This window comes from Haematobia irritans, chromosome 2 (genome assembly GCF_050003625.1).
Source record: "Haematobia irritans isolate KBUSLIRL chromosome 2, ASM5000362v1, whole genome shotgun sequence".
Lineage (NCBI taxonomy): Eukaryota > Metazoa > Arthropoda > Insecta > Diptera > Muscidae > Haematobia > Haematobia irritans.
The window spans coordinates 175,308,311-175,326,190 of NC_134398.1; the positions used below are offsets into that span (position 1 = coordinate 175,308,311).

The window sequence follows — 17,880 nt, forward strand, 5'->3', positions numbered from 1 at the left end:
TTGTGGTAATAACAATATTTCTTGCGAATATTTAATTCCACTTGCTCAGTAATCTGCCAACTTTACTACTACACATGAGAGCTATAAAAAAAATGTTCATTAAGACCATGAAAATGTTCGTTGATATTATAAAATGTATCATTAGTTAACAGATATGTAGGGTTTTGTTCCGGGAACGGGATCCCGGAAATTTGCTATTTTTTCGTTCCCGCTTTCTCGGGAATTTTTTTTACAATATTTTATATATAATAGAGCCCAGATTCTAAAGGGGTTGGAATTGTTAAAAAGAAGGTTGCTCTTCCTAATTTATGATTTCATATATCTGAAAACCCTCATTCCGATAGACTGGTAGACTGAGTAAACCTTTACAAAGGTAAAATGTCCCGTACCTTATGTAACCCACGTTTGCAATTTCATAATTTCAAAATTTCATAATTATTGCAAGGATGTTTTAATGAAATATGAAAATTCTAACCTTTATTAAGAAAGTTATTCTAATTTATACCTCATACACATTAGGCTCGAAATCTATTAAAAATTGATTTTAAATCCCTTATTTATAAGGCAAATGACAGTTAAAATCAAGTTAAAGTGGATTTTGGAAGTGCGGTGTGAATGAGGTATTTGGCGATAAATTCGAAAAAAATTCCCGCTTTCCCGGGAATGGAAAAAGTCCGGGAAAAAGAAAACCCTACAGATGTGTCATTAAAACTAATAATTACATGGCGTTATGTATTCACATACTTACTTTTTCATTATGGTAGGCTATATTTTTCATATTGGTAGGTTATTGTCAATTGTCTACAGTACTTTGGAGCAGTTTCGGGCATTTTTTATTTATCCCAATTTAAATTGATTTGCCGTTCTATTGTTTTTGTTCATTTCGTTTTGTTGACAATCAATATAAATTAGCACTTCAATAGAATTTAATATTTTTTATGACAATTGCCGTATGTTCATGTCTACAGAATTTCTCAACTATAATGCGTCGGTGTTCATGTTTGCTACTTTAATTTCGGGGTGTTTTTATTCGAAGAAAAAAATGATTGTAGTTATTTGAATAAAGTTGATGGGTTTCTAGACGATCAACCCCCATATTTCTTCAAGTGAGGATCATTGTTGTAGATCTGAAATTGTTTATTGATAAAAGAACAGGGGTTTTCGTATACTGGATGCCATGGAAATAAAAACCACAATTGATTATGTGAATGTGGTTATTTTCGCTTGTCTAATTGTGATGGATCATGTCATTCATTAGTAATCACAATAACTGCTTACGATCAAAGCGGCTGATAACTGTGTCATTGGCAATTTATGATATTTTTGTATCTATTCAATTAAGTGTGTCATCTATGATGCAAGATAAACGTCATGGTTATTATTTAAAATTGATTATTTTTCTTTCATAGGGATATTAGTTTTTATATCGTTGATCTGGATAACAATTACTATTTTCCCACGCTTTTTTATAGTAAGGCGGACATTTTACTATACATATATATTTTTTACTAGCGTAACCCGGCCCGCTTCGCTGCGCCTTCCGAAGCGTATTTGGAGGAACATTTTGCGTTAACGTGGTCAACTATATCCTTCGTGCTGAAAACAAATTCGAAAAGATTTGAATTCTTTTAAACAAATCGGACTACTTGATTTTTCGTTTATAGGTACAAATACGGCGGGAGAGGGTGTACCTTCTTCTATATTTCTTGTGAATTTTAAGTGGGGTTTGTCAAGGAAAGGTATCCTTCTCCTCAACATATCTGAAAATTAAGCATTATATTATAATAACATACAAAGAATTACTGTTTCCCATCCAATAAATCGGAAAAGGCAAAAGTAGTAAAAAATTTTACCACATTAACATTTGCTAAAATGTTGGAAAATGATGCACCCTCTACGTTGGCTGCCAATTTCATGTAAATTTAAGTTCTTTACTAAAAAGAAGTCTGGCAGAAGCCTGTGCAAAAATCATATAATTATGTACCGAGTTCCCATTTACGGACAACCCTCTACTTTCAACTTAAGAAAAAAAAAAAAGGACAAAAGGGAACCCTCTCTTTACTAATAAGAAGTCTGGAAGAACGAAGCCTGTGCAAAAATCATAAAATTATATACCGAGTTCCCATTTACGGACAACCCTCCACTTTCAATTTAAGAGAAAAAACCGACAAAAGGGAACTCTCTCCCCACCTTCGCTCCACTCTGACCTGATATCGGACTATCACGTACCCTATATTAATTTCGCAACTACTCAATGGTCCCTATAAATTCTATCGAAGTAAATCGACAAAGTTTATTTCAATTTTCCCCTTCCCCAACCAGATATCGAAAAATCATATATTAATCTAAAAATCATGTATAAATTTCATCACCTCCTCCCACGTTCCCTGTAAATTTCAAGTAGATCGGAGATGTTTAATTTTTGCTCTATTGTTTTAAAGGGACGTCACTTTCCCCGATACAATATCAACAAACACCGGAGTGAATAGCACCCCTAACCTTCCCTGAAAATTATTGAAACTTTCCTTCAAGTGTGGGGCAATGAAGGTTGCCTTTTCATTTATAACCTTTTCCCCCGCTCCCTTTGTAAATTTCAAGAAAACTAAAATTTTTTTATATTTCATGTTAGCCTGATACCGAAACAGGCAATTGACGTCCAAATGCATTATATCTAATTTTACAATTATTTTTCGAGCTTTATGGACAGATATAGATTAAGGAACATGGTTAATAGAGCCATTTTTTTTTGCAGTTTTAGAGGAGAGGAGGATTATAAGCCTAAAGGGCGGCCTCTCTTCCGTCCAAAAATCACAAAATCAGGTATCAACTATTACGGTTGACAGAGGTTACGATCTCTCTCTGTATGTACTTAAGAGAAGCGGATGTCTCCCTATGCCCTTTTATTTTTATTAAAAAATCAGGAACCTGATATAAATTTCATAACCTCACCCATTTTTCCGTAAAATTTCAGTCGGGGGAGTTTAGTTTTGTTTTCACTGTACTTTAAAAAAAGTCGGACTAAGGGGTGGCCCCCCTTCCCTGACGAAATATCGAAAAATAATGTAGCGGATTTTTGTCTAGATGCCAACCCCAACATTCAATGAAAATTTCATGCAAATCGCATAATTTTGTTCCAAGTTTCAAAAAGTAAAGCAAGGGGGAGGTTCCCCTCCCCGTCCGCATATGAAATCATCAGGTACCCCATATTAATTCCATAACCTCACCGCATGTTCTTTTCAAATCTCAGATAATTTAGAGAATTTTAGTTTTTTCACTGTACTTTAAAAAAAGCCGAACAAAGGGGAGGTCCCCCTCCGCCACCAAATATCGAAATATAAAGTAGCGGATCTTTGTCTAGTTGCCAACCCCAACCTTCAATGAAAATTTCAAGCAAATCGGTCAGCTTTGGTCCAATTTTCAAAAAGTCCGACAAAGGGGAGGTCCCCCTCCGCGACCAGGTGTCAAAAAATGAGGTACCCTATTTTAACCACATGAACGTCCCCTATGATCTCTGAAAGTTTCAAGTAAATCGGTTCAGCCGTTTCGGAGCCAACTCGGTTCATACAAACAAACAAACAAACAAACAAATAAACAAACATAGATTGAATTTTATATATATAGATTCATTATGACATTATGAAAATGTAATTAGAACAAAGATAGAGTTTTATATTAATTAATTGCAACCTCAAAATTAATCTTTTTAATATGTTATATGTTATAGATAATTTTTAAAAATACCTTTCTACCATTGCCTTTCTATAACATCCTAATATTAATTCTCAATTTCTCCTCTATTTACAGTTTGCAAAGAATGGTTGGTGCGAGAAGACGGTGCTTTAGCTTATAAGTTACAATCACAAGAGAGTAAGTATTTAAACATTCTCTCGACAAAGAGTATCTCTCTTAATATTCTCTTTAATCTTTATAGTCACAGACTTCTACAAAGGCAATCGTACTCGCAATGCCGTGGTGCGTGAGGATTTTCCAACTGCTTTACAGGAACAATTGAAAGAGAAAGAAACTGCAGAGAAACAAGCGGAAGCATACAGACGAAGATTAAAAGAGCAGTAAGTGAAGTCAACACAGGAACAAAAGATTATAGAAGAGGAAGATGGGAGATTGGCTACTGAGCACATCAAACCATTTACCACATTAGTTTAATACTCGAACCAAACGCGTATACAAGTATTGACATAGCATTAAAATGCAAATAAAAAGAAATTAAGAGCACGAAATAAATTTCCATAAAAGGGAAAATGTATTTTTTTTTGTTGTTGCCTAAAATTTAACATTGTTTCATTAAGAAAATTACATTTTTCATTTAAAAAATAAAAACTAAAAACAACAAAAAGATTACAAACATGTATTAAACTAATCTGGTAAATGCATGACGCAAGCCAATCTCCCATCTTCCTCAAATCTATAATCTTTGACAGGAACAAGAACACAATAATAAATCATTGAGTAAATCTAATTGTTTGTCTTATCTCTTTTTCAGAGAAGAGTATGATAAAAGAGTTGCCAAAGAAATTACAGAAAAATTGGAAAGAGATTTGCAGGAGCAACGTTTACGGGAATTAGAGAGTGAGAAATTGGCTCTAGATATGGAGGTAAGAGAACGTTTTTTTTTTGTATTTTGTTTTGCACTCAAAGCACCAATGCACTGCAAGAGAAAATTTTAAATGTGTGGAAAGCTACCTTTTGCGGAAATAATATACTAAAAATTGTTCTCAGTTTTTACAGTATTGTAATGTCTAAAGCCAAGATTCGAAATGTTTTATTATTGTTTTGAACTGACTAGAAATTATATTCAGAGCTAAAACTTGATTTTAAAACAAAAATTAAGATTTTCGAAAGTCCACATTTGTTTTGTGACATAATTAATAAGTAGATTCTCACTAATTAAGTAAAATTGGTGACGCTTGTTGAAACATTCGTTAAATAGAGTTTTGAGTTCTCACATCGCACTGAAAATATATCCAGTTTATTGAGTATTAGCACACGGATGAAAAATACTGTTTTTCATATGTTTCAGTGTAAAAATTATATATTTGGAACTCACACATTATTTTTAAGGGCAAGAGCATAATGTTCATAAACTAGCATAATATGTTTGCGACATACACTCCAAAAAAGCATGCCCGGTTCCAAAGATTTTGTCTTTACTTTAACAATTTTGGTATTGATTCCGAGCCAAAAAAGCGGAGAATACAAGTAAGGATACTTCTAAGACACAATTCTCTTTTAAATTTAGGTTTTGTGTACTTGCTTCTAGGTAACAAATTTTAATTTTTCGTTTTTTCAGCTTTCTTCTTCATATGATATCAAAGTCCTTTAAAACCGAGTTAACGTGAGGCCAAAGATTTCATGTCCTTAAAATACGAATGAAAATTTTGCTTAGCGTAGAAGACGCATTTCTCTAATATAAAGTTTTTTTCCTTATCCAAAAGTCGATAAACTTTTCAATGAAGTCGTGTTGTCCTTATAATTAAGTGATTTGACTTTAAAATGGGTACCATAACATGAAAGAAAAATTTTTTGAGCTAAGATCAACTTCACTTTAATAATTCAGAAAAATTCTTTAAAATTAATGAAATTGTCTTTAAATTTGTTGACTTTTTTCATCTTGGCTATAAAGCAAAAAATCGTTCAAAAATAGAACACTTTATTATAAAAACGTTTTTTACTTGAAACATAGCATAATTTCTACTGGAAGTCGAGTCTGAATTTCGAAACTACAGTTGTCGTTAATTTGTTTTTAAAGGACTTTGATAGCATATGAAGAAAAAAAAAACTGAAAAAGCGAAAAATTAAAATTTGCTTCCTAGAATCAAGTACACAAATCCCTTACTTCTCCTAACTTCTTTGGCTCGGAATCAATACCAATTTTTACAGCAAAGACAAACTCTTTGGAACCGGGCATGCTTTTGTTTAAGTGAAAGTATGCTTCTGACATTTTGGTGCAAGTAAAAAACTGGTTTGGCGCCTTTAAAATATATATGCATAAAGTGAACTATAAAATATTTGAACAATACAAACAATATTTTGTTTGGACAAATCCGGAAAATATATATGCTTGAAGCAGAATCTGTCTGGGAGTAAAGGGTGATACGGTCAAAATTTGGTCAAGGGAAAACGCGTGTTAATCGGTGACATCGTTTATTTAAAAAATCAAATTACATTTCTTTTTCAAGTTCTATTAGTATAAAATTCAGGAAAAATATTCAGTTAGGCTTTCGCTTTTCCAAATCCGAATTGCCGGGCCTCACGCTTGACACCTGCCATCAGATTTTGTACAGCCACCTTGTCCACCTTCTTCGCCGCAGAAAGCCAGTTTGCCTTGAACTGCTGCTCGCAGTCAAACTTCGTCAGCATCGTTGTGTACAGCCTCCAGAATCGCGTACAAATCGGTCAAAAGTGCTGTACACCTTAGCACTTTTGACCGATTTGAAGCCAAGCAATGATCCCAGCAACATCTTCTGAACTTCTATTCCAACACTATTCTCTCAAAAGTAAACTGAGGATATTGGGCCCGTAATTTAAGACACCCACTCTTTCCCAGCATAAGAGGAAATAAGATCCTCTATTTTCTGGTTTCTTGTATTATGAGTACCACCACCGTGATATGGTGACATTCATAATACCAGAGCCCGAACCTCAAAAGAATAAAATAATCTGCCAGAATTTTATCTTTAGAGCGGTGACAAGATGTCTGCCTATAACCCTGCTCCTGGACCATATTAGCGTGAAGGTCCACATTCTTGTCCAAGGAAGCATGCCAGCAACATCTCGCCTTCTTTTACAGACCCATATTCTGTATACATGAAAGTCCAAGTGATATTCGTTTTGAACAGCGATATGTTCAAATAAGAATCTTCAGATCAGGCTTCATGGTTGGTGTGCCTCAAATGCCTTCATAGGGAATTATGGTTGCGGCGATGGAGAAGTACAAGATAAAGTATATTCTGGAAATCTCGATTAAAATTGCTAGGAGCATGGCCAACTTCTATCCCCAATCAAAATGTACATGACAACGTCACCTGTTCGTTTGCCATGTTAAGAATTTCAGGATATATTCACTGATGTCGTAAATCTTCGCAATCTGAACTCTTAATGCACAAAGTTTTCGAGCCGCATGACCAAAATTTTACCAAGAGATTACCTTCACTATATTTAGGGAATATCGTTGAAAAATACCTTTTTATAATCTTTTTGAACGTCAACATTCTTATGCGGAAGATTACCAGCAATGCGGAAGATTACCAGCAATGCGGAAGAATTGCCAGCTTCCACAGCCCCATATTCTGAAAACACATCAGCTGCCCATGAAAGACGAGGGATAAGACTACTTGGTTGGTGTGTTTTTCATAGGGAATTATAGCAGCAGCAATAGAGAACTACAAGATCTACTATATTCTGTTAATCTTAGTTGACAAAGCGACCTGTTCTTTTGTCGTGTTAGAAAATTCAGGACATAACCACTAGTGTCGTAAAGCTTCCCAATCCGGACCCTTAACGTGCGAAGTTTTTGAGCCACACGAGCAAATTTTCACCAAGGGATTACCTATATTTAGAAAACATCGTTCATGGTGAATTATAGCTGTAGCAATGTAGAAATACTATATTCTGGTAATCTTAGTTGAAATTGATAGGAGTGTGGCTAACTTCTATCCCTTATAGAGATCAATATGTTCCTTTGTCGTATTAGAAAATTCGGGACATTCAGGACCTATTGAAGTCTTGGATTGAATGGAAAATGGTAAAATAATCTCTTTAAATATTCTCTGTGAATGTTATATTGCCTGATCTAAACGAATTAAAAGACCACGGAGACGGGGATGGACCAGTCCAAGTTCTGATTAAAACGTATGGAATGTACCGACCACTTTAACATTTGTTTGTCATTGACGGCATAAATTGCCATAAACTGGAGCATCGGTACCGGTACTGTGATAGATCCATCAGTGCCAATTTGAACAATTTTCCGAATATTGATGGAATTTTGGGATTCCATCCATTATGGGTTTCGTTCTTGTTTCTTTGAACTGCCAAATATTTGGAAATTTCCATATGTTATTCACTTAATTTCCTACCATATCCCAATACAAAATGTATGTCATTCAAGATCACTTTTTGCCATAGTAATATGATGCTAAATTCTGCCAATACTCCTTAATATATGTTTGAGTGTTTATCAAGCATAGTGTTAGAAATTTTACCAAGTGCATTTGATACATTAAAATGTCGACCCTGTAGATGGGAAAAATCTGCTATGAGGTGCCCACTATTTTGGCTTCAATGTTCTTCACATCATTGTGATCTCAAACTATCAGGACTATATTATTTAAGACTTGAATTAGTTTTGAAAACATATTCAATTCAATTCAATTCATTTTATTCATCCAAAATTTCATAGGTTTACATATAGTATTGAAGACAATTTTGAGATTTTATCTATAAGATATTGCAACAAATAAATTCTGAAAATATATAATACGTAGATTTCACATCAGATTTCATGAAGGCCGAATAAAAAGTCCGATCTGGGATTTGCGAACAGATGGACGGACAGCCGGGCTAGACGCGATTGCAGTGAAGAAAGTCACAAACATGTATAATGCCCTTCTTATAAAAATCAGCTGAATGGATCAGATTCCAAATATTCAAAGGTTTTAATAATTAAGATGCCATATAGTCAAGTTGAGTAGAGCATTTCAATATTTTAAAATGAAAACTGCCAATAATCTATAAGATTCATCTTATTTCGAATTACAAAGAAATCTCTCAAGCTTCGACACTCTGATAAATAAAAAGTCCGATCTGGGATTTGCGAACAGATGAACGGACAATCTGGGCTAGATTGATGCGATTGCAGTGAAGAAAGCCACAAACATATATAATGCCCTTCTTATAAAAATCAGCTAAATGGATCATGTTCAAAATTTTCAAAGGTTTTTTCATAAGTTAGTTGCCATATAGTCAAGTTGAGTAGAGCATTTTAATATTTTGAAATGAAAACCAATAATCAATAAAATTCATCTTATTTCGAATTACAAAGAAATCTCTTAAGCTTGGGCACTCTGACATTTGACACCTACCAAATTTGGAAGTTATCTGGGGATGTTTGCTATATTTACACATTAAAATTAACCCCTTAAATGTGGACGAAATTTAGGTGACCGTGGGCTATCCATGTTTCAGAGGTTTCACTTTAATTTCTTGGCAAAACACCTACTGTAAATATTTGATTAGACTCCAACTCCTCTATAGAACTTCTTCTTCAATTTCCTCTATCTGTAAATACACAGCTGATTTCTTTGGCTCTATGAATGTATATATCTCTTTGCAGGCAATATATGTGAATCTACCACCGGTACCCCCACCATCGGCCCGTGATAAAAATAAGGTACCACCACCAAGACCAGCTAAAAGTTCTACTTTACTACAAAATCAACAACAACAACAACCCATATCACCAAATGGTTATCGTAATCCACACAGTCCACAGTTTCCCATACAATTGCAACAGCATCATTTCACCAATACGGATGGTGGCTATGTTGGATTGTCATTGCAAACGACACCAGGTCAATCACAGAATCACAGATCTCCAACAAACAATCACAATAATAATAATCTAGTGGTAGGTGGTGATAGTAATCACCATTCACCATCTTCATCATCGCCATCATTTTCATATCGTCAAGGTGGAATGATGATGGAATCATCATCGCCATTGAATTCATTGTCATCATCATCGTCAGCCTCTAGGCGTCATCAACATGTACTTGAGTCTCAGCTTAATATGACCACCAGTTATCATCAGCAGCACCAACAGCCACCACTGACACCCACAAGTCCACACACACCTCTCACTCCCAAGACACCCAATACACATCAAGTCTTTACTCACACTCCACCAACGCCACTTTCAGTCACACCCCCTACATTAGGCCATCCCGATGTAGAGGAACTTATTGAATATTCAGATGTTGCAGACAGTATAAGGCGTCATGATGTGACCAAGTCCTCAACGGATACCATAGATTCACACAAATCACACAATAGCGCCTCATCAACATCATCTCCAGCACACACGCACTCCCACAACCATCAGTCGCACATGCACAACAATGCTAGCAAAATTCCTATGAATCGTCTTATGTCACCATCCAATGAAAATCTTCTAAAGAATGATCATAAATTTCAGAAACTCTCACCGGAGAAATATGATAGCTTGGTGGGAAATTCTTCATCATCTCCACAGACTTCAGCTGGTGGGGCCACGAAAGAACGCCATCTGCAAGATCATGCTGACGATATTGAGTTGTATGTGGATCCTTGTGATTACAAGGAAATTGGTTTACCCATATCGGAGATCAAAGAAATGAATGCCAAATTAAAACAGGAGCAAAAGGATGCGGTAAGTATGAAAAAAAGAGAAAGTGACATATCAGGAAACCTTCTATAATTGTTTTATTCGGTTTTTGTTTTTCATGGAATAGCTTTTGGCTCGCCGTTTACAAGAAATGGAAGTTCAAGATGGCATGACCCTGGAAGAAAGAGATCGCATGCTGGCCATCGAAGCTCAAGACAAAGAATTAGCCAAAATGTTGCAAGAAAGGGTAAGTTGACAAAAACGAAGCTTTCAGATTCCATTCCAAACATTTCCATTCGATTTGTGCTCTATTTTAAGTAAAAGTTACAATATTTGTTTGGATTCATAGTAGTCTTCAGTTAGCCTTCATTCATAGACATATATGCATTTCGCGATTTCCCATAAGTCAGAAGTTTTTAGTAGAGAGTCTTCCCATTTTTTTATAAAATCCAAATATCATTCAAATATCGAAGAGCCACCTACCATCGTGCATCCTCAATGCGTTGAAGGTACCATTTTAAGACTCTAGGACGTGATGTAATTACTCCGGCGGAAATGCTAGTATTGAAAGGATTATCTCGGGTTGATAGGGACCAGTATTATAGATGTGTAATCGTTAACAGTTTTCTTCCGCTTTTTGTTCTGGCACTAAACGTCATCGTTTTTTATACCCTCCACCATAGGATGGGGGGTATATTAACTTTGTTATTCCGTTTGTAACACATCGAAATATTGCTCTAAGACCCATAAAGTATATATATTGTGGATGGTGGTGAAATTCTGAGTCGATCTAAGCATGTCCGTCCGTCTGTCTGTTGAAATCTCGTGACTTCCGAACGAAACAAGCTATCGACTTGAAACTTGGCACAAGTAGTTGTTATTGATGTAGGTCGGATGGTATTGCAACTGGGCCATATCGGTTCACTTTTACATATAGCTCCCATATAAACGGACCCAGATTTGGCTTGCGGAGCCTCCAAGAGAAGCATATTTCATCCGATCTGGCTGAAATTTGGTATATGGTCTCTAACAACCATGCAAAAATTGGTCCATATCGCTCTATAATTATATATAGGCCTCATATAAACCGATCCCCAGATTTGAACTCCGGAGCCTCTTGAAAGAGCAAATTTCATCCGATCCGGCTGAAATTTGGTATATGGTCTCTAACAACCATGCAAAAATTGGTCCACATCGGTTCATAATTGTATATAGCCCCCATATAAACCAATCCCCAGATTTGGCTTGCGGAGCCTCTAAGAGAAGCAAATTCCATCCAATCCGGCTGAAATTTGGTACATGATGTTGGTATATGGTCTCTAACAACCATGTAAAAATTGGTACACATCGGTCCATAATTGTATACAGCCCCCATATATCCCGATCCCCAGATTTGAACTCCGGAGCTTCTTGGACGAGCAAATGTCATCCAATCCGGTTGAAACTTAGTACGTGGTGTTAGTATATGGTCTGTAACAACCATGCAAACATTGGTCCATATCGGTTCGTAATTATATATAGCCCCTATATAAATCCATCCCCAGATTTGACCTCTGGAGCCTCTTGGAGGAGCAAAATTCATCCGATCCGGTTGAAATTTGGTACATTTCGCTAGTGTATGGCCGATAACAACCATGCCAATATTGGTCCGTATCGATCTATATTATATCGATGCCCTCATTCCAGAGTACGCTTAGTCGACTTAGCATGTTTTGATGGAGTTCGCTGTTTTTCATTCGAATTGATGTGAATTGCATCCTGTCAAAAGTTCGAATTTATTGGACATTTCTATCAAAAATTATGTTTAATATTGTACTTGGCCTGAATCTAAAGTTTTAAAAAATGTCCCATCCAAAAAGGACAAAAAGCTTTGTTCGGTCTAAAGTGGTCTAAGTCATTTTTAGCCATGTTCTATTATCACTATTTTGAGTTTGTACATACTAAAAAAAATTATAAAAAAATAGGATTTTAAGACCGAATTTCTATCTTATACGGGTTTCGAGAAATTTCAAAAAACAAAACTTGTTTCCTGTAAAATTACCTTTTTAGACTTAGCGCACTTTGGAATGTACAAATCGATATATAGCCCCCAAATAAACCGGTCCCCCATCACAGAAAAATCACGATTGCCACTCGAGCTAAAAATAATCTACCAAAATTTTGTCAAAATTGTATATGTATTTTTCTGTAGAAAATTTTGTCAATATTCTATGTCTTTAGGAAATTTTGTCAAAATATAATTTCTATACAAAATTTTGTTAAAAAATTTATTTCTATAGAATATTTTGTCAAAATTTTATTTCTATAGAAAATTTTGTCAAAATTTTATTTATATAAGAGATTTTTTCAGAATTTTGTTTCTGTAGAAAATTTTGTCAAAATATTATTTTTGTTGGAGAGGAACATTTTGCAAAATCTTTTAAAACATCAAGAATTCTACCAATCTACCAAACAGTAAAAAATCTGCCATTTTTTGTAGACTCGTGTTCACATTTGTATATAGCCCCCCATATAAAGCGACCTCGATATTTCAATTCTGGTTCTATAATTACCGCACAAAATTTCATATCGGTTCATAATTATTTCTTTGCTATATACACCGGTCAAGAACTGAATATATATGTATTTAATCGACCTTTCTTTTGTCTACTATATATCCTGCATGGACTAACTTATAATTTAGAAGTTGATGTTAAGAAGTTTTAAGATGCCTTGCCATCTTTTGTAGAAATTTCGAACTTACACCCTGTGAAGGAATATGATCACTTCAACCCTGTTTCAAGAACAAAATGTTATTTTTGGATGGTGAACATTTAACATTTTTATCACAACCATGTTATTTTCTCGGAAATTATGTATCTGTTATCGGAAAGCATTTTATGTTTGGCGAGAAAACAAAATTTGTGCGATAAAAATAACATTTTGCTCTTGAAACATCGAACATTGGTCAATATATAGGCCTCATATAAACCGATACCCTGATTTTACCTCCGGTATGGATTAGTAAATATGATTAGTTTAATAAAAAGTTTTTAAGATTTCATTTTGTTTTTTTGCCGAAAAAGATATAAAGGGTGGTTAAAATTTCAAGGGCCGATGTTGATTTTGAATAAAACACAAACTATTTAGGAAATTATTGTAATTTTATTTTATTATGATATATTGGTATCAGAGATGTGCACGTGAGTAATAGTTTACTCACGTACACTCACGACTGAAAAATCATACTCACGCACGATATTTTGTGGTAGGACTCACGCTCACGCACACTCACGAAAAGAAAATTTGTACTCACGCACACTCACGCACGAAAACGTCGTGACTCACGAAAAATACGAAAAATAATTTTATCATTAATTTACCTTACCGAAGTGTCTGAGAACATGAGCATTATTAAAATCGAGAACTCAACATCCCAGGTGTCACTAAAATTGTAATTGAATTTAACTCTTAAGCGTTTTATGTTGGTGAGCAGGAATATTTTCGTGAGTGTAATTCGTTACTCACGCACACTCACGAAGATGTTATTTTCGTGACTCACGCTCACGCACGACGTTTTGGTTTGTTAATCACGCTCACGCACACTCACGCTGTTGTCATGAGCGTGACTCACGACTCACGCACGAATCACGAAAATTTTCGTGAGTCACGACAATTTCGTGTCACGTGCACGCCTCTAATTGGTATTACTCAATTATGTATGGAACAAAATATCGGCCAAATGGGCGCCGCGACCTCGGTGGCACACCTTCATCCGATGGTCCAAATTTTCGATGACGCTGAGGCATAATGGAGATTCTATGCCGATAATGTGCCGAATTATCTCATCCTTTAGCTCTTGAATTGTTGCTGGCTTATCGACATACATCTTTTCTTTAAAATAACCCCAAAGAAAAAAGTCCAACGGTGTCAAATCACATGATCTTGGCGGCCAATTGACATCGCCATTACGTGAGATAACACGGCCATTGAATGTGTTGCGCAAAAGAGCCATTGTTTCGTTAGCTGTGTGGCAAGTGGCACCGTCCTGCTGAAACCACATATCGTCCACATCCATATCTTCCAATTTGGGCCATAAAAATTTCGTTATCATCTCACGATAGCGAACACCATTCACAGTAACTGCCTGACCCGCCTCATTTTGGAAAAATTACGGCCCGATGATGCCGCCAGCCCATAAACCGCACCAAACAGGCACTCTTTGTGGGTGCATTGGTTTTTCAACAATCACTCTTGGATTCTCATTCGCCCAAATGCGGCAATTCTGTTTATTGACGAATCCACTGAGGTGAAAATGTGCCTCATCACTGAAGATGATTTTCTTCGAAAATTGATCACTGTTGCCATTTCTTGGAACCATTTAACACGTTGTTGGATTGTGTATCTCTCCATGGTTCAAATTGAGTAAGTCTGAAATAGAGAAATTTTGAGTGCATTGGTTTTTCGACAATCACTCTTGGATTCTCATTCGCCCAAATGCGGCAATTCTGTTTATTGACGAATCCACTGAGGTGAAAATGTGCCTCATCACTGAAGATGATTTTCTTCGAAAATTGATCACTGTTGCCATTTCTTGGAACCATTTAACACGTTGTTGGATTGTGTATCTCTCCATGGTTCAAATTGAGTAAGTCTGAAATAGAGAAATTTTGAGTGCATTGGTTTTTCGACAATCACTCTTGGATTCTCATTCGCCCAAATGCGGCAATTCTGTTTATTGACGAATCCACTGAGGTGAAAATGTGCCTCATCACTGAAGATGATTTTCTTCGAAAATTGATCACTGTTGCCATTTCTTGGAACCATTTAACACGTTGTTGGATTGTGTATCTCTCCATGGTTCAAATTGAGTAAGTCTGAAATAGAGAAATTTCAAAAAAAAATTCGGAAAAACTTGGCGTTTAGGTGTGGTTCACATTCAACATCGGCCCACCCTTTATTTCTTCGGGTCGTGGTAATTTAGATATCATAAACGTTCTCTTTCAAACAGTAACTCAACTCTTTTCGTTGTGATCATAAAATTTTGGATGATGATTATATTTTATTATTACTCTCAATATCAATTTCATACATGATCATCCCAAATATGTTCATATGCTAATTATTTCGTACTTCATCTTTCGCTTTGATTCATTCTCTTTACACTATTGAATCATAGTTAACTCTCTTGCAATACGAAATTCTAACTTATTGAAATTTTTTTCCTTTAATTTCCGCTCTCTCTTTCTCTATTTTCTTTACTCAAAATGCATTTCCTCTCAAATACCTTTACCATAAGATGGATTTCACTAATTGGCATATATTAAGGCCTGGTGTTGTCACCTCGCGCCAAGATTGTAATATTTCACGTGTCTTTTCATGTTTACATTTAAAAGATATCACTGGAATGCTACCACGTGTAAAAACGAATCGTATATGGGTTTGTTGATGATTATTATTTATATAAAAATAAATTTCATTAAAATAGTGAAATTTGTTATTTAATTTTCCTATAATCCTTCTACCTTAGTCATGCCCATCAGCCTATTGAAATCATGAACATTTTTTATTGCAATAGATATTGCGGGTGATACTGGTTCCTTTATGAGTATGGCACGAATATAAACCCATACCTGGTCATCGACTTTTTGAGTATGCTGAGAATGCAGTTTTGATCTTGAAGTAAATTCAGAAGATATGGAGAATACGGTCCATATTTAAGTATTAATTATATCCCCATATATGACTTTTTGAGCGCAATTTTCAGTCAATCCACTTAAAATTCGGTGTGTGATGTAGGTATTCACTCTATGGCAGATTGGGTTAAAAAGGTCCATCATTATATACTGCCAAATAAACCAATCCCCAGCTTTGACTTCTTTAATCTTCAATTCCACAAAAAATGTAGCAAAAAAAAAAAAAAAACAACAATTAAAATGTTCTTTTTGGAACCGGAAGTGTTGAAATTCAATGCATTTTACATTCAATGAATTTTTACAGAAGTCATCTTTTTAGCCACCCACTACACTGACTTCATATTAGTTCTTCAGAAAAGATCCTATTTCAGTTTTTCCTGTTTATTTTGAAGACTAAACGTAGAAGATTAAACTTTTTATACCCTCCACCATTGGATGGTGGGGGGGGGGGGGTATATTAACATTGTCATTCCGTTTGTAACACATCGAAATATTGCTCTAAGACCCCCTAAAGTATATATATTCTGGGTCGTGGTGAAATTCTGAGTCGATGTAAGCATGTCCGTCCGTTCGTCTGTTGAAATCACACTAACTTCTGAACGAAACAAGCTATCGACTTCAATCTTGGCACAAGTAGTTTTTAATGATGTAGGTCGGATGGTATTGCAAATGGGCCATATTGGACCAATTTTACGTATAGCCCCCATATAAACCGATCCCCAGATTTAAACTCCGGAGCCTCTTGGAGGAGCAAAATTCATCAGATCCGGTTGAAATTTGGTACGTGGTGTACGTATATAGTCTCTAATAACCATGCAAAAATCAGAGTTGGCCTGCCACAAACTGTGACTTTTGCGACATACATTTGCGACATACATTTGCGACGGTATAATACGTATGTCGCAAAAGTCGTAAACCTACTGTAGAAAACCTAATTTTGAATAGAAGAAATCCTGAACATTTTTTAATCTAGTTTGACAGCATTCGCCGTGAGTTTCTGCAGAAATTTGTGAAAGTTTTCCCACGGTCAAGCCTATTTTCGTAGGTGGTATCGAAATTCCCGTAGGTGGGTGTGCAAAATACTTTGGGGTTATATTGGACAGGAGACTGAACTTAAAGCTAAGAAAGGACTGTACTCGTGCAAAATGCAATAGGGAAAATGTGGGGACTAAAACCGAAAATTGTGAACATTCCTAAGAATTGAAACTTCTTCGCACATACCATTATCTTGGATATCATCGAATTCGCTGCCTAGCTGATGCGACTAAAGTATTTTGAGTTTGCGACTTTTGTTACTTTTTCTACATTTACGATGCGTATGTGGCGTTTACGACGTTTACAACTTTGCGATAGTCGCAAACCTAAAAAACTTTGATACAGACCATCTCTGGCAAAAATTGATCGTCATCGGTCCATAATTATATAGCCCCCATATAAACCAATCGCCGGATTTGAACTCTGGAGCCTCTTGGAGGAGCAAAATTCATCCGATCCGGTTGAAACTTGGTACGTGGTGTTAGTATATAATCTCTAACAACCATGCAAAAATTGGTCCATATCGCTACATAATTATATATAGCCCCCATATAAAACGGTCCTCAGATTTGACCTCCGGAACCTTTTGGAGAAGCAAAATTCATCCGATCCGGTTGAAATTTGGTACGTGGTGTAAGTATATAGTCTTTAATAACCATGCCAAAATTGGTCTATATCGGTTCCTAATCATATATAGGCCCCATATAAACCGATACCCAGATTTGGTATTGGAGCCTCTTGGAGGAGCAAATTTCATCCGATTCAGTTGCAATTTTGTATTTTGTGTAA

At 35.7% G+C, this 17,880-nt stretch overlaps 1 protein-coding gene across 12 annotated transcripts in view; it reads left to right on the top strand.

Annotated features, from left to right (window-relative positions):
• LOC142226724 (uncharacterized) overlaps window positions 1–17,880 on the top strand; it is a 130,736-nt gene that overhangs the window by 104,778 nt on the left and 8,078 nt on the right. For 9 of the 12 annotated variants that reach the window (XM_075296871.1, XM_075296875.1, XM_075296876.1 and 6 more), the window contains 7 exons: window positions 3,805–3,867; window positions 3,932–4,070; window positions 4,502–4,613; window positions 9,353–9,646; window positions 10,214–10,426; window positions 10,509–10,628; window positions 15,660–15,800. In XM_075296871.1, the coding sequence (XP_075152986.1) occupies window positions 3,805–3,867; window positions 3,932–4,070; window positions 4,502–4,613; window positions 9,353–9,646; window positions 10,214–10,426; window positions 10,509–10,628; window positions 15,660–15,800 (1,082 nt within the window). The remainder of the gene's footprint in view (window positions 1–3,804; window positions 3,868–3,931; window positions 4,071–4,501; window positions 4,614–9,352; window positions 9,647–10,213; window positions 10,427–10,508; window positions 10,629–15,659; window positions 15,801–17,880) is intronic. The other 3 variants (XM_075296881.1, XM_075296880.1, XM_075296882.1) reach the window with 3 other exon arrangements.